Source organism: Colias philodice, chromosome 12, assembly GCF_061535455.1.
Source record: "Colias philodice isolate Cphi_HAF_F1 chromosome 12, ilColPhil1 Martin Lab GWU primary, whole genome shotgun sequence".
NCBI classification, from domain to species: domain Eukaryota; kingdom Metazoa; phylum Arthropoda; class Insecta; order Lepidoptera; family Pieridae; genus Colias; species Colias philodice.
In genome coordinates this window covers 5656903-5680256 of record NC_143097.1, presented here as the reverse complement: position 1 = coordinate 5680256, position 23354 = coordinate 5656903, and the positions used below count along the sequence as shown (strand labels likewise).

At 34.0% G+C, this 23354-nt stretch overlaps 1 protein-coding gene and 1 long non-coding RNA gene across 2 annotated transcripts in view; one reads left to right on the top strand and one right to left on the bottom strand.

The window, feature by feature from the left end:
• The window catches only part of LOC149483991 (uncharacterized), a 418879-nt gene that overhangs the window by 110637 nt on the left and 284888 nt on the right, over positions 1-23354 (top strand). The window lies entirely within an intron of this gene.
• Positions 1-23354, bottom strand: part of unc-13-4A (BAI1 associated protein 3) — a 66936-nt gene that overhangs the window by 32453 nt on the left and 11129 nt on the right. Inside the window, exons 4-7 of the mRNA XM_089701630.1 lie at positions 20113-20332; positions 4812-5037; positions 3268-3446; positions 1697-1860 (exon numbers count right to left, since the gene is read on the bottom strand). Coding sequence (XP_089557756.1) covers positions 1697-1860; positions 3268-3446; positions 4812-5037; positions 20113-20332 — 789 coding nt within the window. The remainder of the gene's footprint in view (positions 1-1696; positions 1861-3267; positions 3447-4811; positions 5038-20112; positions 20333-23354) is intronic.

Sequence of the window (23354 nt, the reverse complement as noted above, 5' to 3'; positions counted from 1 at the left end):
AAAAAAAAAAATTTGCTGCGTTAGTATCTATAATACTTACGGTTACGTTCCATATAGATTTATGAATGAAACTGACGTTTGCTTTAGCAGAATATAAAATGATACCTATTACATATAAATATTAAATAACAACAATGGAAAAAAACACGCTCAATTTCGAAAAAAAAAAACTTTAATTGAAAGCTTAAAAAACCTTAATTGAAATAATACTATTTATACATACTATATTTAATACAAAGGGTTAGAGAGTAATAATATCACATAATATGTTAGGTTGGTATTTGAAATGAAAAATTTAATTACGTCACGGTGTGCAATAAGCTTCACTTAACAACGTAATTAAGCCGGATAATAACATTAGGTTATGGTGGTTCAGAGGCATATTGGCAATCTGCTAAACTACTGCGTAAAACATAAAAGTTTTATAGGCTTTTCGGTAAAACCCATTAAACTGTATGATCGTTTGTTATGTGTCGTCAATAGCTGTTATTGTCTCTATAGCTATTAACCCTTTACGTTTATCTTCACACAATAACTAATTAATATCTAACTCTGTAAAAGCATTAATAAAGTGTATAACTTACTTTCTATAGTAGTACAAACAAGCAATGAACTCTAAGTCTCAACCACTGGTACATCTTCACATCGGATTCGTGTAGGTAAATAATTAGACGAAATTTATTTTAAATCATAACTTTTTTTCTATTTCAGAAATATAAAAAAGACAAAAGTTTAATAGTTCATGACTACAGTCTATATATCGAGCTATATATATATACACAATTTTTAAATGTTCTTCTATCGTTCTAAAAAAAAAACACGATACATTGTTGCCAGTGTTAAATATAGGACCTACAAACAAGATTAAAACCTCCTTTATTCAAATAAAATAATATAATCACAAATCAATTATTGAACTTATGAACGAAGATAATTACTGATTAAAAAGTTGTGTGGTTTTATGAAATCACGGTAAAAGTGAAACTTAGGCACAAAATTATCGTATTTGTACGATAATTATCGTACGGTTCGACCGTCACGCGACATGCGCTACACAGACCAAAAAGTTTGAGACGATGTAATAAAAGTTTCACTTTAAAAAATATTTTATGTTTAAAATTTTAAATGTTTTGACATTATCATTTCAGATTTTCCTATTTGAAACACCTATGCGGTTCTACGTATCTAGAGATGAAAAAACTGACCGAACTAACCGAAGTTTTTTAGACGTTTTCGTTTACTCTATTTCGATTTGTTTCCCTTTCATTTTCAGTTTTCGTTATTAAAGATTCTCGACAGGTAATTTACATATCCAGCGAGTAATATTTTAAGTTACCCACTAATATTGAATTCGAAGCTTAGGTAGGTATTCACAAATAATATAGCGGTTAACTTGCTTATTAAAATGTTCATAATTATATTAAATTTTAATAAAGTTTCTAAGTATTACTTAGATATACAAAAATAGGTTTTAGTTAAAATCGCATAGTAGATAATAAAAAGCCAGCTACTCTTTAAAATATATATTTTATTTTTCAAGCAAAGTTTTCTCTGGCAATACCCATAAAAGAAAAAATATATCCAATTTGGTCTTGTGCAGTGCAGTCCCTTAGAACTTAGAAGTTTTGCGCGTACAAATATTCCAGTCATCGTTTATAAATCATATTTACAATCAAATCGGTCTTATTTTACTTACCTGTTGCCAATTGTCGTCATCATGTCTTCCAGCTTCACGAGCAGAGAGCCAGAGGCGCAGTCGAATCCTGCCTTGCACTGACGAGCGCTGGGAGCGGGCATCCAGCTTGTACCACGCCTCTACCCCAGTAGATGGGATCTCTCGTAGCGGTATGTTCACACATCCTATAAAAATCAGTTGTTAGAAATTTTGGAAATATAATCTCCATATTTTTGTTAATTAGGAGTTACGACTGTAAAATAGCGATGAGCTTTTTATTTGACTAAAAAAAAAAGTTCAATGATTGTGTCGGAGATTTTAGTTACTAAAATTGTAAAGTAATGACAAAATTCAGAATTATTCTTCTTAGTATTAACTGCATGTAATTTACAATCGTTTAAATGTAGGTACAATCTTTTTTACAAACAATTTAAAGCTTGCACAGCAAAGCTTTTGCTGTCGGAACATGCTAAAATAATTTCCTTTTCTACGCGAATTTCAAACGCAACCATCGCTTTACCTGTTAAATAAATATTAGATCTTCCCTCTACCAATTCTGATATATCCAATTTTTGTACACGCTCTCGAATTTGATCCTCGTCATGAAAAAATATCAACACAAAATTTTGTATTTGAACTAATACCACAGAATATATAATAGTACCTACTACTAATAAGTCAATTTTAAATATCTAATTGTCACAACTTATTATTTTTCAGTAAATATTGAATGGAAAAAATATCAATATCACTTAATATATTAGCACATAATCTAAATATAACCTATACTGACCTACATAGGACTAATAAAACACATTTTCATAATAACAAAAGTACTACTACGTCAAGTTACCTGATACCTATAGAAAATATTGTTTGTTATAATGAGGCAAACAAAAGTATAGTCAATAAGTATAAATAGATGAACATAATAACAAACGACGGCTATTATATTTTGCCCACAATATAACAAAATTTTACCAAAACATATTTAATATTGTGGCGGCTGCTGGTTACTTTGTCGCGATGTTATGTATGTTTTCATTGAGTAACATTATAAAAACTCACAAAGTTATTACAAAAATGATTCTGTAAATTTTATAGTCATTTCTCCCTCTGTAATCAACTTAACTCACAAATTTCGGTGTTCTTGTATATTTTCAGTATTAATTTTAACGCAGATTGGCCAATTTGACTCTGTTTATGTGCGTTTCACATGCAATTGGGATTTAAATTGTATTTACAAGCTTTTATCGCCTTTAATAGCTTGTAACGTGAACGAAAGCATAACGTAAATTATAGTCTAAGTGCAAAAAAGGTTATTGAATTGTTTAATTTAATTAGAGGGCTCTGTTTAATTTTATTTCTTTAAAGTAGTGTACATACACGAGAGTTATAATAAGAAAAAATACGAGAGTTGAATTATAACACTTGTATTTTTTCACTTTTTGATTTTATAATAATTATCAGGTGAATTCAATGCTGTAATTTTATACAATTCCAGTATTAATTGAGAGCTTGCCTTTGTTAAAAAAAGGACATGATTATGATAAAATATATAATATATCGTAAATGACGAACATGAAACATACCAAGAAAATCATCCTGGCTTCCTTGACGAGCGCTTTGGCACACTTGCTTGAAGAAACGGCCGAGGCCGCGGACACCACGGACCTCATTCAGACGGGATACGGCATCTAGCACGGAGCTTTCATCATCGTGATCCCATATGTCTAGGTGCAGCACATCCGACGATATGTCGTCTATGTCACTGTCAAAATAGCTACTAGTGTTTATCTGTGCAAGTGTATTTTATACAAGAAGCTTATATCTAATACACTGGAGATTTCAGTATGAACATTAACTTGTAACAAGAAAATATGACCTTGAATGACGCCTGTATGTTTTTTATCCCTTTCACACCTAACTAACTACCTAGGTGTGAACTAGGTGTAACCAAAGAGTAAAGTAATACATACGTATGAACATTATTTATACATATGTATTACTTTACTCTTTGGTTCATACTGAAATCTCCAGTGTATTAGATATAAGCTTCTTGATTTTATATAACTACAAAAGTCATGGATGTAATAAGTTGTAGATAATTTCTTTATTAAACAAGAAAATTTTATTCATATAATTATATATTTAATCAGTATTCATGTATTTATATTATACACTACATAATATAACATATGATATAGCATAAATACTAATACCATTCCAAGACTTTGTGATATATAATCTCTTTTCTACCTCAAACTGTCATAATAATATTTCAATAGTTAAATAGCCATTAACATTAAGTAATTCAAATTTAATTAACTGGAATGGCCCGCGTGTAAATTCGACACTTTTACGTGTTTTTACGGCTCTCACCTGTGTCTGCTGACTGCTCTCTACCAATTTGCATTGTAATAAGTTACCCTTTGTATTAACCACTGGATGTCCTAAATCGTTATGTGCCTTTTTTATTAAACGAAATTAAATTACATATTTTGAATAGAGATAACTCTTATTTAGGAGGTCACACTTGTACACACACCTAAATCTCTCGCTCCCGTGGGATTTCCATATAATATAGGGAATAACAATAATTATTTTTTTGGTAACATAGCGTGGAAATAATGTAAAAATTCCGTGGAATAAAATTCATTTATTATGAACTACTTTATGACGGTCTATTTATTGTGTGATTTATTGCATGTACTATCTGCCATTTCACAGTATCATGTCGCATTTATAGTGCCTACGTTCCTGTTAATAAATTATGAAAGGTAGACATTAATCATCCACCTTATTATGGCGACGAAGTTCCTAGAATAGCACCACTACTACTGACAATTTTCTCGATATTCGAAGAAATAATCTTATTTAGTTCTATAAAAACTATATTATTACTTTTATCCAATGAATATTTTATTATTTCGTCAGTACCTAATTACATAACATGATCGTATTTTAATGTGCTGAATTAGAAAATATGTGTTAATATTTCAATTTTTTTTTGAGGGTAGATTAATGATTCTTATCAATTGAGAATACGTACCTACATTTGTAAATAATTAATACGGAATATAACGCGAACAAAAACAAATGAAAGTACCAACATTGAACATAATAAACGACTTACAATTTGAACGTCTCATTCCATTTGGGCGACAGGGTGTGAGGTCGCACACTTGTGGCGCGAATGTACCGGGCTGGCAGCCTGCCCAAACTGTCGCGCTGTTGACGTCCGTCACGGCGTTTGAAACTCAAGCGGAAGCCGTGTTTGCGACCCTCGTCCTCTGAAGCCCTCGGGGAAGCGGGCAGCGACGCCGGTTGGATACCCAACATGCAATACGGATCGCTGAACCCTGAACAAAGGTAACGATTTAAGCCGTTGTTTAAGCCCTTACTATACTTTATACTATGTACTATAGAATGGAACAATATGCATACTAGTGTTGTACTTAAGATTATAAACGAGAAAGTGGGTTAGTCTTTCTTTTACACGCAGATGAGTCTAGATGGAGAGACCACTTTTCAGCGTGGTGAAATATGTAATTTCCTTTCCCTCGGGAATTTCCTATGACCACGGGGGCGAATCCGGGGGCGGAGAGCTCATCGATTTGGAGAAGGTAGCTTATTTTAAGTAGGAAATGTTATTTATAGATTACAGAAGTAGAAATGAAATGGAGGATTCCTGGAATCTAGATGCAATTATAAGCCGCGTGATTTATATTGCAATAATATTCAGGTCAAACGAAACTTAACATAAGGAACGGATATCTATTCATGATCCGTTATAACTTTAAAGGCAAAACTCAAAAGAATAAAATAATATTGTTGCCTATTCATCTTATACAATAAACAGAATTGGTAAAAACATTGTAGATATATTGTAGTAACATTTTATATTATACTAGAGGTCCGCCCCGGCTTCGCCCGTGGTACATATTTCGCAATAAAAGGTAGCCTATGTCCTTTCTCGGGTATCAAAATATCTCCATACCAAATTTCATGCAAATTGGTTCAGTAGTTTAGGCGTGATTGAGTAACAGACAGACAAAAAGAGTTACTTTCGCATTTATAATAGGTATTAGTATGGATATATACTGCTAAGATGACCTACTTGATAGTTTATAGAGATAATTTATTATAGTCCTGTTTTTTTAGGGTTCCGTAGCCAAAATGGCAAAAACGGAACCCTTATAGTTTCGTCATGTCCGTCTGTCCGTCTGTCCGTCTGTCCGTCTGTCACAGCCGATTTACTCGGAAACTATAAGTACTACAGTGATGAAATTTGATGGGAATATGTGTTGTATGAACCGCTACAAAAATATGACACTAAATAGTAAAAAAAAGAATTGGGGGTGGGGCCCCCCATACATGTAACTGAGGGATGAAATTTTTTTTTTCGATGTACATACCCGTGTGGGGTATCAATGGAAAGGTCTTTTAAAATGATATAAAGTTTTCTAAAAAACATTTTTCTTAAAGTGAACGGTTTTTGAGATATCAGCTCTCAAAGTCGTAAAAAGTATGTCCCCCCCCCTCTATTTTTATAACTACGGGGTATAAAATTCTAAAAAAAATAGAGGTGATGCATGCTAATTAACTCTTTCAACGATTTTTGGTTTGATCAAAGTATCTCTTATAGTTTTTGAGATAGGTTGATTTAACTGTAATTTTGGTTAAGTTATTGTGCTTACACTGAAAACGATGGCTGAACCTTATAAGATAGATCAAAAAATATACTACAGTATTGTACACCTTTAAAAATCCGCGATGATATAAAATCTTTATAATGTAGGTACTTTTTACGAGAAATATTAGCTTATTCAAGCAATACGCCATTAATCCTTATCCAGTAATGTACCTTAAATACATTGTGCATTTGATAAAGTTTAATATTACAAATGTGATTGTTGAGTAATAATAGGTTAAACATATCCATCGAACCAATATTTTTAAAACGCGTTAATCCTATAGATTATTATTATTACATCGATTCAAGAAGATCGGTCGCTCGCTGCGCTGCAGCGCGTGAGTTGCGGGGCTTGGTCTCGCGCGGGGGCGGGGATAAGATAGCTAACCGCGTCGACCCGAACGGGCAGACACGTGAGGGCAGACGTCGTTGTCACTAAGAGAATTTCATCGTTCCCATTTATTAATATTGAATTGTACCTATTATAAAAAATAAGTAAGTAGGTATACTGGTTTAATAGGTGCTATTAAACCGGTCACGTACTAATAAATCCCCCAATAATATAAATTCATTTGTTTTTGGTGCAAATTTTAGTGTTTCGTAGCAGGTTTTTAAAATTTCTAAAGCTTATTGTATATCATCTAACAATGGATACTTTAGATAATACGTTTTCCTACATTCTGAATTATAATAACTATATCGAAGATGATGTGGTTCGCGCATTTCATGAAAAGTTACTTCGGTGCACATCATTTAGACCGCGTGAGCTAGAATTATTTCAACACCCTGAACTGATTGAACCTGTACCTAAAAATGAGACGCACCTTCAAGTAATTTATGACGGTGACGTGGGATTAGTGGGGCACTGGAGTTGTATTTATTACATTAATGGAATACTGCGTGTGTACGATAGTCTTGTTGGTGTTCTAGGAAAATCGCAAAAAATATATGTAAAAGCCTTGTTTCCGTATCTATCGGAGTCATGTATTCAGTTTCTAAGTGTTCAGCGACAACCGAATACTATTGATTGTGGTTTGTTTGCCATTGCTTTTGCCACCTCTTTAGCTTTAAAAACGAACCCTTCTCAATTTAATTACGTGCCAGAAATGATGAGACCCCATTTGCTTGAAATGCTTTTAACCGATGGGCTTTTGGCTTTTCCCGCTACGAGCAGGCGTTCACCAGGACGTGCCCCTTCTAATCTTTTCAATAATATAGCCCTTAAACTGGAGACAAATAAACAGAAACAGACTGAAAAGAAACAGAAACACCGTTCACAAAATTCAATAACATCCCACAGTCAGAACGATAACTTAAATTTTAATCAGAATTACGAGTATGTTATGGAGGAAACACAGAGCATAGCGAATAACTGTACTACTATGGACGCGGAACGTATAAAACAAAACAATAGAGATAGAAAGAGGCTGTCCAGATCTAATAAAGATGTTTCAATTAGAGAAAAAGAGAGGAACCAAGTCGCTAAAGAGGTTCTTAGGTCCAACAAACGAAAAAAGTGTCATGAACAGGTAGTGAATAGTTCTCTTCGCCGAAGCAAACGTTTAAATCTAGAAATAAGGCAAGTTGAGCAAGAACGCGACACTGAAGCTCATCGAGCTGCCCGTCAAGATGACGAGTACAGACGAGATGAGCAACAGCGTAATACTCAAGCTCATCGGGTAGCTCGAACGGATGTCCGATATCGACAAGCTGAGCAAGAGCGCGACACTGAAGCTCATCGAGCTGCTCGTCAAGATGACGAGTACAGACGAGATGAGCAACAGCGTAACACTCAAGCGCATCGAGTAGCTCGAATGGATGTCGAATTTAGAGAAGCTGAGCAAGAGCGCGACACACACGCTCGTCGTGTTACTCGAGAAAACGAGGAATATAGACGAAATGAACAGATGCGAAACAGTGCTGCTAGACAAGAATTACGATCGAAGCAAAAAGATTCATGGGACTTAACTGTACAAAATTATTTAAAAAATATTAAGGAAGGAAACACGCATCCTTGCCACTGCTGCGGTAGATTGTGGCACATTAATTCTATAAAAAAAATATCTAAGGATATTGCTTTAAACAAATATGGACAACTATTTGTGGATAATGTTTTCCATTTAAATCCAACTCAAAATTACGGAGAATTTTGTTCCACATGTGCAAGATATATTAACAAAGGTACTATACCTAGGCTTGCGAGGGCGAATGGTTTAATTTTTCCCTGTATTCCAGAAGTATTAAAAGACTTGACTCCTCTGGAAGAGCGTTTGGTAAGCCCACGCCATGTCTTTTTGAAAATTGTTCGCAGGGGTCAGGGTTTAGGATTCCAACATGGCCTTCAAGGTAACGTTGTTAATGTTCCAGTGCTAGTTAACAACATGGTCAGTGCTTTACCTCGGTCCGTAAATGACGACAACGTAATTACAGTTGAACTGAAACGAAGGTTTTGTTATAGGCACGGCCGCAAAGAACAAGTACGGCCTGAATTCGTGCGTAGGGCCGCGCAATATTTAGTACAGTGCGAGTTATTTCAGGAAAACGGTGTCGCACTAAATGTATCTTGGGCAGGTAATGATCCTGAAAATGAAACTAGATGTACATGCGATGCCGATGCTATCGACGAAGAGACTGTAGATTCTACGGAAGGTGTTGAACTTAACCCAGGAGGTACAGAAACACTTTTGGATAACAATCAGGATGTTATAGTACTGGCTCCCGGTGAAGGACAGCGCCCTATCTCTTTATTATTTGATGAGCATTTAGAGGAGTTGGCATTTATAAAAGTTCATTGCGGCGTCAAACGAGATTTTAAGATTAATTTGAGACATTCTGAAATAATTAAATCGGAAATATCAAGACAAGACCGACGAGCTGTTCGACCGGATTATCTTTTTACTGCTCTAAAAAAACAGCAAATGACAATTGTAAAAAATAGTATAACAACATGTCTTCGAAAAAAAACTGTTAAAGGAACACCAGTTTTAGCCAGTAATGTTCTAGATATGAACTATATAGATAATTTAGTTCAGCACGACGACGGGTATCGCGTACTTAGTGGCATTAGAAATTCTCCTTCACACTGGGAGGGAGAAAAGAAGAAGGTATTAGCCATGATAAGACAGTTTGGAGTACCATCTTTCTTTTTGACGCTGTCGGCTGCCGAAGTACAGTGGCTAGAACTTCTGGTAATGCTAAAGGAAGTTGTTGACGGTGAAACTGTTTCTTTGTATGAAGTCGAAAATCTAAGTTACGAAACGAAAGCGCGGCTCATTCAATCCGACCCGTTTATATGTGCCTCTTACTTTGAAACAAAGCTAAGGGAAATTCGTAAAACGTGGTCTTGTTCTTCCGGTCCTTTTGGAAAGTATGTTATTAGTCATTTTTACTATAGGATTGAATTCCAGCATAGGGGCTCGCCACATGCACATATGATGCTTTGGCTTGAGGAGGCACCTATTTTTGTACCCGGTGATGTTGAATCAGCTGAAAGAGTCGTCCAGTTTGTGGATAACATTTTAACTTGTGATAGCAATGAACTAACAGAGGATATTCTTCATGTTCAAAAACATAAACATACGCACACGTGTAGGCCCAAGCCGGACAAACTTTGCCGTTTTGATATACCGTTTTTCCCTTTAGATTCCACTCAAATACTAGTCGAACTTCCAAAGGATAATGCTTCTTATAAAAGGGTCAAAGATATTGCAAGAAGTATCCAAATTAAAATGCAAGATATTCCACCTGAAATAGAAACATTTACAGATTTTTTGGAATTCGTAGGTGTTACATATGAAAATTATATTTTAGCTATAAGAAGCACTTTAAAGAGGCCCAAAGTATTTCTAAAGCGGTCTCCAAAAGACACGTATATCAATGCATTTTCTAAAAAAATCATAGAGTTGCATAAAGCAAATATGGATATCCAGTATATAGTAGATCCATTTGCTTGTGCAGTTTATATTGTGGATTACATAAATAAGGCAGACAAAGGTATGTCACGTCTTTTACGTTCCGCCATAGAAGAAGCTAAAAATGGCAATAGCAGTATAAAGGAGTCCTTGCGTAGCGTTTCAAATGTTTTTTTGAACGCTAGTGAAATTTCTGCTCAAGAGGCCGTGTACTGTCTAGCAAGTTTTCCACTATCGAGAGCTAGTGAAGGAGAAATATATGTTAACACTAGTCTGCCACAGGAAAGAGTACATATTTTAAAAAGTACGCGTGAAATTCAAAATTTAGATCCTAATTCGGATGATATATTTCAAAAAAGCTTCATTGATTATTATACTAAACGACCAATTGCATTAGAAAATGTCAGTTTAGCCTATTTTGCAGCCTATTATTATTACTCGAAACGCCGGCCGGTCGCTAGTGCTACCTATCTAGATTCTAGTGACGACAATGACCATAGTCAAGAAATGGACGAAAACAACGGCAGTTGGCTTCCCCTACAAGACAATTTGGGATTTATAAGGCAAAAAATAAAACCCAGAATAATCCGTTTTCGCCGTTACAGTTATCATGAAGACCCAGATAACTTTTACCGAGAGCAAATAATGCTCTATATACCTTGGCGTAACGAGGAAGAGGAATTAATTAATCCTGATTTAGATTTAAAAAATATTTTTTTGCAACATAAAGATTTAATACAAAATGAAAGTGATCAGTTTAACAAGCTTGGAGGGCCAGACCAGTTCGAATCTTTATTGTTAGCTATAAGAGATGCTGATTCAAATGAGGAAAATGAGGAAATTAATGAGAGAGGGGTAAATGGGGTAGAGCCTTTCGGAGACTACGAATTTGAAACTCAAATCGGAGATGTTGCTGAGGACATTATTCCTGGCGGTCATGGTGGACCACAAATATGTGGCGATCCTTTAACTTTTATCGCTAAACCTCCGCAACTTTGTGAAGGTGATGTGCTTGATTTATGTAGAAAGTTAAATTTTGACCAACGAGACATATTACTACACGTCCTTGAAAACATGCGTAAGACATCTTCTCCTATTTATTTATTTATAAGTGGGGGAGCTGGAGTTGGCAAAAGTGTCTTAATAAGAGCTTTGTTCCAGTCCTTGACACTTCAGTTTAATAGGGAACCTGGCACGAACCCTGATGATTTAAAAATTCTCCTCACAGCGTTTACTGGAAAAGCCGCATTTGGTATAGGCGGACAAACCGTACACAGCGCCCTGGGCCTTCCAGTTTCGCAAGCAGGAAGTATTTTACCGGAACTTTCACCCAGTGTCGCCAACACATTAGCCACAAAATTGTCAAAAATGCGCCTTATTATTATTGATGAAATTTCCATGTTGGGTTCAAGAACTTTTCATCAAATCAATCGCCGACTACAACAAGTATTTCATTCATCTGTTTTATTTGCTGGCATATCTGTAATTGTTGTCGGTGATTTCAGGCAACTACCACCTGTCGGTGACAATTGGGTGTTTCAGCCTAGCTCACGAAATCCTCTTGCTGAATTATGTGGAACACCAATTTGGGATCTCTTTAGCTTAACGGAATTGCATCAAATAATGCGACAAAGAGATGATGTTGCCTTTGCTACAGCTTTAAATAATATGGCAAGTGGGACAATGACCGATGAAGATATAACACTATTTAAAAGTCGTTGTTTTAATAACAATACGTTGCCAGAGGAATCCCGAGGAGCCATTCATCTATATGCCAGCAATCGAGAGGTAGACAATCACAATAACGCAGTCTTATCAAGTATGACTACCGATGGAGCTATATCGAAAGCAATAGATACTGTTTGCGGTGAATTAAATTCCACAATGAAGCAAAAAGCTTTAGAGACAGTTTCCAAATTAACGACTCAGCAAACATACGGTCTTCCTTCGACTTTAGTTTTAAAGATCGGTGCTAAATACATGTTGACTGTTAATATAGATACTGCAGATGGCCTTACTAACGGATCTACTGGTAAACTATCAGCTATTGATTTTGCCATCAACAGGGCAACTGGTGAAAGACGGCCGTTGCGTATGTGGTTATCCTTCGATGATAATGTCATTGGCCAACACAAACGATGCAATGCAATCTCTTCGCTGCACCGTTATAAAAATAGACTGGACCAGGGCTGGACACCATTAGAACCGGTTACGTATACAGTAAAGCGGTATAAATCATCAAATTTACAGGTTCGGAGGAGTCAGTTTCCTGTTGTGCCAGCGGAAGCCATCACTATACACAAAAGTCAAGGTACAACCTTAGAGCGAGTGGTGATACATTTAAAACCTACAATTCAAAGATCAATGATGTACGTAGCGTGTTCTCGTGCAACTACTGCACAAGGTTTATTTATAGTAACTGATTCTTTCAAACCGCCACGCCCCCCTAGTTCTCAAGATTCTATAGTAAAAGAAATGGCTAGATTGCGACAGAAACTATTAGTTCCCGTTTTCCGATTTTTGAGGGAACCTCGTAACTGCTCTCAAATTGTGTATCATAATGTACAATCTTTAAATAAACATTTACCGGACATAGCCAGTGATCCACAAATATTATCATGTGACATTTATTTTGCATCAGAAACTTGGAGTTGCTTAAACGATAACTTCTCTTTACCCGGTTTCATAGAATTAATTAGAACAAATGGGCCGGAACAAACATCATCAAATCCTGGGTTTGGGGTTCTAGCATTTATTAAACCGAATTTGCCGATTACATCTCCTAAAAGCTACTTAGAGCAATCAAGTAGTGTTTCTGGACACATTGAAGGAGTCTCATTGGAGTATGATAATAAGAGATTATTTGCAATATACAGATCACCTAGGTGCTCCAATAATACCTTAAAAGAATTTATGAACAAATATATATTTAATGAACATTCTATGCCTACACTAATTTTTGGAGATTTTAACGAAGATTTCCTCAAACAAAACTACATACATAAATTTATGCAGAATGCGGGATATACACCTCTTCTCCAAAATTGTATAACCACTAGAGGTGAAACTCACCTGGATAATATATTTGGTAATTTTAATTGTGAAGCTGGTGTATATACTTCTTTATTCAGTTATCACAAGCCGATTTGGGCACGCCTATAGCACGGAATATTTATAAATACATATATAAAATTAATATTCATACATAAAAGTACAAGGCAAAATATCGGGAGAGTTTAGGCTCCATTCACCAGGTGTATAAATTGACATAATAAGTTTATTATATTTGCTGCTACGGAACCCTTTGTGCGCGAGCCCGACTCGCACTTGGCCGGTTTTTTTTTATTTAATTTATTATATATTTTCAAATTTAGCAGGAAAACGTGTTCTATGATTCAGTTAGACTGAGTTAGTTATTCAACAGCTCAAAAAACTTTCCAGTGTAGTGAAACTATGCAGTGAAGCTGTCAAAACAGCTTAACTCTTGTGTGGAAATCTGTATGAAAGCCCTGTTTCCGACACTGTTTACGTTTACAAATTTTTAATAATATACTGTAAGTTAGGCTCGAATCACACTTCGTATATTTTGTTTCAAAATATATAAAGCAAAACCTGCAAGTGTACTTAAATAAGATCATTTGGAAGTTATATATAGACTTTTGTTGAACTTTGAACATATAAGACGAGTTGCTATTTACTCAACAAGTAAAACAAATAAGATGGAGGTACATTACTTTCCCCGATGGATAAAGTTTCAAGAAAATGATTAAGGAGTGAAGTAAACAAATTACTTGAGTAGTTATCAAGTCATTTAGTATATAAGAAAACTAGTCGATCGGTAGTTTCTATTTGGAAATTACTTTGTCATTAAATTACAGCACTCTGAAATAAATCAATTAATAATAATTGTAGTAGGAGTAGTATTAGAAATGTGATGGATCATTGAAACATATATTATGTAATATGTATCTCTGTCAAAGCACACACTTTCATACTTAAAATTATATTAGCAAAAATTTTAGTCTGGCTATAGTGTGAATGTCCAAATAGTCTGCATAAGATTTTTTAAAATTTTTATATTTTCTCCACATCAATCTTTGTATAAATTGATAATTGATGAAAGTTCTGAATTACTTATCAGTTATCTTTATATTATATTTTACTAGCTTACCACCCGCGGCTTCGCCCGCTTTGTCTAAAACTTAATAAATTATATACTAAAACCTTCCTCTTGAATCGCTCTATCTATTAAAAAAAACCACATCAAAATCCGTTGCGTAGTTTTAAAGATTTAAGCATACAAAGGGACATAGGGACAGAGAAAGCGACTTTGTTTTATACTATGTAGTGATATTTGAGCTTGTATGAGCTTTAATACATATTTAGCAACAATAGAAAACTCTCACAATGAGCAATAGATAACAGTTGATGAAAGATAAACTAGATTTTCTATATTGCCAAAACCCAAGTCGGTTTTCTATAGAATTCATGACGAGGAGTATTTTGTACTTTGCCGGAAACATGTAAGTACGATACACGTTATATGTCTAGTTGAACTTTATATTCTACGTCTCTGCGATATTATATTCATTACGTTTTATAGACGTAGAACATAATTTGGAATCATAATAATTCGTTCTGTTAACTCGTCTTATTTAAACTATAATTGTTAGAAAGTATTAAATCCAATTCTGTGAGTACATTGTAGAAGATATAATGCATTGTTTAAACTAAATATAAATTAATATATAACTCATCTCAAACAGGTAAATCCGGAAATATTACCTATGCAATGGTTATCTACAAACGTGACATCAAAACTTTAATTAATTAATAAAACTTACTTGTTGTAAGTACATATATTGCTTCATATAATAATTGTTATTAGTTGAGTGGTTTTGTTCTCTACAAATCCTTGGCTTTATAATTTTCCACCCTTTAGCTCAAGGAACAAAGTTTACGTCCAGATGTTCTTGACATTGAGTTTCATTATACGGAGACGGACATGGAATTCATTTTGAATTTAAAACCAAACTTAGGATTTTAATTAATTTATATAGCATTTTAAGATACAATTAAAATATTAAAACTATTTTACTTAGATACAAATAGATACAAACTTTAATTCTTAAAAAACTTTAATAGATTCCATCATTAAAATTTGACCGTTCATCATCAGAGACCTTCATCACTTCATCAGTCTTATATTTACAATACCTCGAATGTTTGATAAAATAATTCCGCCTTTGTCTTTTTATCGCTTGTAATGTAATAAATTTCCAATTAATCGACATTGAATCAAATTGGAATGAATAATTGTAGATACGGATTTTCAATAAACTCAATCAGTCGATTCCCTATTATTGGTTATTTACGTTGATTCTTGTTTTCAATACTATATTTGCTATGATTTATATTTAACATACTTACCTCCCTAGTTGGAAAAATAATAAGACTACCATATTTAATTTCAAAATAATTACCTAATCAATAGACATTTGCAATGCGACATCATTTCTATAACAGTTTATATGATTGACCAGCAAATTTTCCGCGTAAAAATAGAAGTTGGATATTTTCCATGTAAAAATAGGCCTTGGAAAATACGTGTATTATAATATAAAAAAATTGTTTCATTTGTATTGGGTCATAAACAAAGTTTGAACAAGCTTAATCTCCAGTGACCAATAACAGAAGTGAAATTGGCATCAATGCCGTACAACAACAACAAACTACGTATGTGGGCAGTAACAACAGAATCCTCATCTCGGGCTACGTCCCACTTGTACCGACTAATTGGAGACAAAGCCTTTATCACGGACAAGAAAGATACCTACGTCAATATTTATTGATCTGTGGAAAATTTGCTCATTCAAATATCTTTATGTTTAAACAATAGGCATGACAATATGTACACCTGCGTACTAATCATTGCAGTTAATTTTCAACTAAGTTTGAAACGTAAGGAAAATGACGAGTGCTGTAATTTTTGTCGACCGATCCACGTCCACATATTATGCAAGCTATAACTTCTTTGCTTCGCGAAGCTGCTCGCTCTATGAATTAATTTTATGCTTCATATAATAAAATAATTAAGTTCTAGAAATAACTTCTACAGATAAAAACTATCCGTTTAAGTTATTATATTCAAATTGATAAAAGTCATAGTAGGCATTTGATGACAGTATTCGGCTTGTAATTTAAAACTATAATTACCAAATTCTACGCATTTTATCTTCATTTATGTTATGCTCTTATTTTTAAAATAGTCACCCTATGTTCTATGAATAATTTGTACCTATTTGTTAAGGAAAAAAATTAACGTGCCTTTTATAGTAGTAATGTCATCTCTTATTCTGAGTACAAGTCGGTTTGTAGTGCACGTGTAATGCGACGGAACTGTAACTTTCCAGATTATTCCTGCATACCAAATTTCAATAGTTTTTGTGTTCAAGAACATGGTTATAATTCAAAGTTTCACACCCCAAACATAATTTTACTACTACTACATAGTACATAGTTGTTACGAAACTGAGTACGAGAAACATAATTTTACATGTGTTTTTTATATACATAGAATCAATCTTATAAATGTTTGGAGCATTTATATCCTACTAGCTTTCCACCCGCAGCTTCGCCCGCGCAGTCAAAGAAAAACCCGCATAGTTCCCGTTCCCGTGGGATTTCCGTGATTGCGTCATTTTCTCGGGTATCAAAATATCTCCATACCAAATTTCATGCAAATTGGTTCAGTAGTTTAGGCGTGATTGAGTAACAGACAGACAGACAGAGTTACTTTCGCATTTATAATATTAGTATGGATTATTTTATCTAAATTTATATTTTAATAAATAGATACTTATAAAATAATATCATAATACTTCTGATTCAGTGATTAAGTCTCCCTGTCAATGTGATTGACTCTGTAACTACAAGACCGATAAACAGAGCTTTTACTGAGTGGTTGCTTATTTTAGCAGAGAGCTTAGTACGATATTATCTATGCTTTAAACTTGTTTAATTGAGAATAAGAATAAAGGCTACTTACCAAAAATATGGCATAATGCTAAGTAGGTAACTACTTAAGTTTTAGTTATTGAGATAAAAATACAACTATTCCTTAAATAATAGATACTGTGTACATTTTATACCGAAATTATTAACATTTTTAATAAAGCGCGTATAATATGTGAAGCATTTAGAGTATTACAATTTTTATATTGCTTTTGCCTGCCCCTGCTCGCCTACGTGCGCTTATAAGGCAATTATATTAAAAATAACTCAAGTTCTCGTAACAAGTCTTATAACAACAAATATCATAATATTAACATTTTCAGCCTTAAGTTTTTCGCCGTCGGCTTTGATGTCAAATATATATAATTTTAAATTATTCTCACACCCAGATTTTCATTACGAAATTGTTTATTTTGTCGGCGAAGAATTATGTGGATAGGTATAATATATATCTATGAATCTAGAAATGTTTAATAGTGTTTAAGAAGGTATCAATTTATCTTGTGTTCATCTTTACTAGGTAAGTATATTAAGATACCTCTACATTGAAAATATGTATTACCAAGAGCAGATTCACTAGGCTTAAAAAAGGGTCCGATAAACGAGGCTACATTTAGGAATATTGTTATTTATTTATGAACTTGAACCATAACACAAAAATACTTGGGTAAGGGAGCCCAGGGAATTTACACGCGTTACTGGCTTCTGTCGCCGAAGGCTGGCGAAGTTTGAAAAATTATTGTCATATTCATCGGGATAATCTCGTTACACCCATGGATAAATCAGGTTGGGAGATTTATAGACTGAACCGTACAATAAGTGTTCATTGATAGAAAATTAGCTGGCTTTATAAATATTTGATGAATAGAACATTTTTTACTTTTATAAAACTTTTTAACGTGACTTGATTTAGCCATCGCATTAGCGTTAATGGTATTTAATATCACTCGATATTAAATACCATTATAGATCCCAAATAGTGATTTGTTAACAGCGATACAAAAAATAAAAGGAAACAAAAAATAAAAGGATACAAAAAATAAAAGATACAAATAATAAACAACCTTTCATCGAAAGAAAACTAAGAAACATTCTATATTTAAACTAAATTCATTTCATTACAGCGATAGAACCCTGCAGCAACAATTAGCGAGCGAAGTATTGAATTACGAGTATTTCTAATTAGTGCTTATAAAGTAGAACTTCTGCTCGCTTAATAGTAGGTACGTAACTTAATATGAGAAATCACAGTGAATAAATTTATAGCACGGTGAGCAGTCTGATATAATAATTCTAATCATGTTGATGTACAAATTACCTAATGTTTTGTTTATATTTATTTATCTATAAATACTTAGATATATAAAAGTAGTTTAAGCGGTAGTCACACAACTTATAACTCAGTAAGACCACATGAGTCTACTCATGTGGTAAGACCGAACGAATTTAAACGATTTTTGCTTCGTTGTCTCTGCCTGGATTTGGATAACAACTCAGAATATACAACAAAATATGTCAAACGGAGCGGAGCTAGGGCGAGCAACTAGTTATGAAGCAATATAGAAACTTGATGTTTCATACTGTACTGTGTACAAGCATTTCGCTCGCATGCATTTCACGTTATCGTGCGACACCCGCATCACATACGTAATATTTCTGCCCTCTAGATCACGTTCCAATTTTGTTTCGTCACAATGAGTAGTCTGTGTCCTCCTAGGTTTCATCTATCTTTTTATAGCTATTTATAATAATCACTAGAGCTTAATTTTTTGAAAGCTCATTCAAAAGATTTCGTATTAGCATGTGTGTAAATAATTTTATAGGATTAGAAAAGGTGTGTGTAGAGGACAAAATATGATCTAATAATGTTTACCACCAAGGTAAAAAATTCTATCTGATATTACACAATAGCAACATAGCCGTTAATTGTATATAATTGTTTTATTGTAAAACTACTTTTTTACTCGCGTAGCCAAAGTGTACCCATGGAAACGATATATGTAAAAAGTAGCCTATATCACTCTCCAACCTCCTATCTCTAAAAAACCACATCGTTGCGACGTGAAAGAAAGACAAATAAAAGAAACAAAAGGGGTTTGAAACTTTTTGTATGGACGCTGGCATATCGACCCGCCGCCATTTTGATTTTTTTTTCAAAATCGCGGCGCACGATTAAAGTGGTATGTATGGATAGAGGATACATAGACGAACAAAAAATGTCTCATAACATAGTACCCTAAAGCGTCACATTACCGAGATATTTGGAGGTAAATATTCACTTATGAGTACAACGACAAGTTCTAAAAATAGACTTATTACGTGTCTATATGCATAATATTATCTCCAAATAATCACTCCCAGGTAGATTATTATTATTACAGGAAGAAAGTAGGTATTCATTACATTACTTACATTTTTATGTAATGTATGTATGTTTTTATGTAATGAATGTACCTACTTTCTTCCAATAAACTGTTAATAATAATAATCTACCTGGGAGTGATTATTTGGAGATAATATTATGCATATAGACACGTAATAAGTCAATTTTTAGTGTTTGTCGTTGTACTCATAAGTGAATATTTACCTCCAAATATCTCGGTAATGTGACGCTTTAGGGTACTATGTTATTAGACATTTTTTGTTTGTCTATGTATCCTCTATCCATGCATACAACTTTAATCGTGCGCCGCGATTTTGAAAAAAAATCAAAATGGCGGCGGGTTGATATGCCAGAAAGTTTCAATGCCCTTTCGCATTTATTACATAATAGTATATCAATCATGGTAGGTCTTCCACTACAACAGTTAACTAACCATTAGCATCCTTAGCTTCTAGCCCATCAGCCTCAATGACAGCGCAGCCCAGCACGACGGTGGGAGGGCGTTCACTCCCCGCAGCACGCAGAGCCCTGCCGTGAACCTCTGGAGACACTTTGAAAGCGCGGCGGGCGTACTCGATCACTTCTTCCTTGTAAGCCGCGAATTGCCCATCAGGTGCTGGTGCACCTACCGCATTTTCTATGCAGTAAAGAACCTAAACAAATATATTTATAACGTTATAATACACGCGAAACGATTTTTAAGCTATTGCATAGCTTTTATCTCAGACTTTGAGCGCGGCGACCGAATGTAAAAATTCTGTAACGAAAAAACCCAACACGGGGGGTGTTAGGTTTTTTCGTTACAGAATTTTCTAAACTCTTTTTTAATCACAATTTACTAAACTCCAAATGCAATAGCTTTACCGCAGCAGTCCTCGAGTGCCACACTTATTTTTTTTTTGTTTAATTTAGCTATCAGGCAAGAAAAAAATCACAAGAATGTAGGAAGGTATCATAACATCTTGCAAATTGCATTTGCTTGTCATTTTCATTTTTCATTTGAGAACTCATAAAAACTGAAAATACAACTTAAATGTGAAATATATGTAGAGTGTGATACTGTGGTGATACACACACTACACAGTGATAATAACTTACAAACAAAAAGCTCACGAATATTGGAAAATATTGGTAGCATTTTTGTACTACTTTAACTTCTAGAAAGGGAGCAAATTCTTTGAAAGATGACAGGAATGTATGAAAGCTCTATTATATTTTACACCCTTCCAGTAACACCTTGTATTGAATCCGGAGAATTTGTACAATGCTATTTACTGGAGAATTTCTGCTCGTCTGAGTAGGAAACTTGCGTCTCGTTTTCGAGCGCTGAGTTGCATCTGTTTAAATTAAAATGTTTGTATGCAATTTGCATTCAAGAATTTCATTAATTGAATTGAGACATTATTTAAAGATGTTATTTATAAAACCCAGAAACGTTTCTGACTAAAATATAAATATATTTTTTGAGATACTCCATTTTCACATTAGTAAATCTAAATACAGACAGACTGATATTCAGACAGACTTTTGTCACTGTGAGCATGATTCCATACATAAGCTTATAAGGTTTATACAATAAGCTTTTTAAGTTAAATTAAAAAAGGCATTAAATGATACTTCAAAAATATTAAATATAGTTAACCAACAATTATTTCCACCAGCACGTGTCAGCAATAAAGAAAAAGCCATCAAAAAGGATCTATTTTAATCGTTTTAGTTCGTAGCTACTGTAATAAAAAAAAATAAAAAAATAAAAAAAATCATTTATTGATCAATTTGTGGGTTAGGTACAAACATGTAACATTTGGACCCCAAACTAGGACAGCCTGTATTTTGGGGTCCACCTTCCTTAATGACACAATAATAACAAAACTATAGCGTAATATTAACTTAAATAATGATTTAGGTAATTTAGCTATTTTTTATACAGAATAAAATTTAAATTATACATTTTAACTCAAGTTTAGTAGATATACTCATATTATGTTGTGCGTGCGTGTTTGAATGAATGTGCGTGTTTGTATGCATGTGTGAACGTGTGTGTATGTATGAGTGTGCGTGTGTGTGTGTGTGTGAATGTATGTGTGAATGAGTGTGTAAGCGCGTGAGTGGAGCTAGATTTTTATTTGAACTATGTATTGTTCAGTATCTGAATAATTCTGGGTCAGCAACCACTCTGTAACCTTCTTTTTACATTTTACTAAGGTAAGATTGTGTATAGAAAGGCTTTTATTGACCTTTTTATATAAAAATATACTCATGTATGAAGATTGGCGACGAAGGAAACCAGTACGCGTAATATGGTTAGAGCATACAAGGTCATTTCTTCTCTTACCAGAAGATACAGCACAAAGAGGTGTTATTTTATGTTGTCTAAGTGTTATTTGCAATATATATGTCTGCCTTACATTCAGAATTTTAGCTTCCCTATACAGCTGGTCAGTTGGATATCTAAAAGGTTTATGAAGAATGACCTTGAGAATGCCTCTGTGCTCTTTCTAGAATTAATAACGACGTTTTGAAAGTGCCACCCCATACCGAAATGCAATATTGAATAATTGAGTGGCAAAGAGCTTTGTAAACCATAAAGATGATTTTATGTTCCAGTAATACCCTTAGACTTTTAAAAATCCACGACAGTTTTCGAACTCTAGTGGTTATAAGTTCAATATGTTGCTTCCATTTACAAAGGTTATCGATTATAACTCCTAGGTATTTAATGTGTGGAACCATTTTTATAGCAGAACAATTGCATAATATATTCGAACTGAATGTATCACAGGTGTGAACTTTTAATATAAAATCATTAGGTGGTTGAGAAGAATTTGTGGAACTAAACGCAATAAAATTAGTTTTATCCAGATTTAAGGTGAGTAGACTATTTCGCAACCAATTAGAAACAGTTCTGATGCCGTTCTCCGCGTGGAAGCATGCCTCAGCCCAACTCCCTCCATGAAAGATAAGTGAAGTATCATCTGCAAAACTAATAATTGAACCATTGGCAAGATTTAAATTACAGAGAGAGTTTATATATATTAAAAAGAGAGTTGGGCCGAGCACACTTCCCTGCGGTACACCGAATAACATAGGACAGTCGTCACTAAGATGATCATTTATTTTAACACACTGAAATCTATTTTCGAGGTAGTTTTTAAAAATTTTTAACGGAACATCACGAATACCATACCTTTCCATCCTCTCCAAAAGTATCGGGACAGAAACTGTGTCGAATGCTTTTTTTAAGTCTAAAAAGATACCTAGAACCTTTTGTTTTTTATCGACATGATTACCTATTTGATTAACCAAGTGATTAACTGCATCTTCTGTGCACCTGCCCTTTCGAAAACCAAATTGGAAGTTTGAGAGTAGATTATATTTCTCCATAATGTGTAAGTTGACCCAAAAGCAAAGTATTTTATTACTTCAAAGATAAATCTCGGTATTTAAGTAATTCTAATAATTAACAAGCGATCTCGGGTTGTTTTGAATTTTGTCTCGGGAATGTTGGTGAGAATAAAAGAAAATTCAGAGACAGCAGATATAATTTCAAAGCTCGTTTCTCCATTATTATTTCTATCAGGGTAAATTAGCATAAGTCCGTCAAAAGGTCCACTTTAACATAATATTTGCAATCCTTTTATAAGTATTCAGCGTTATTTCGAAAAATAAACGGAT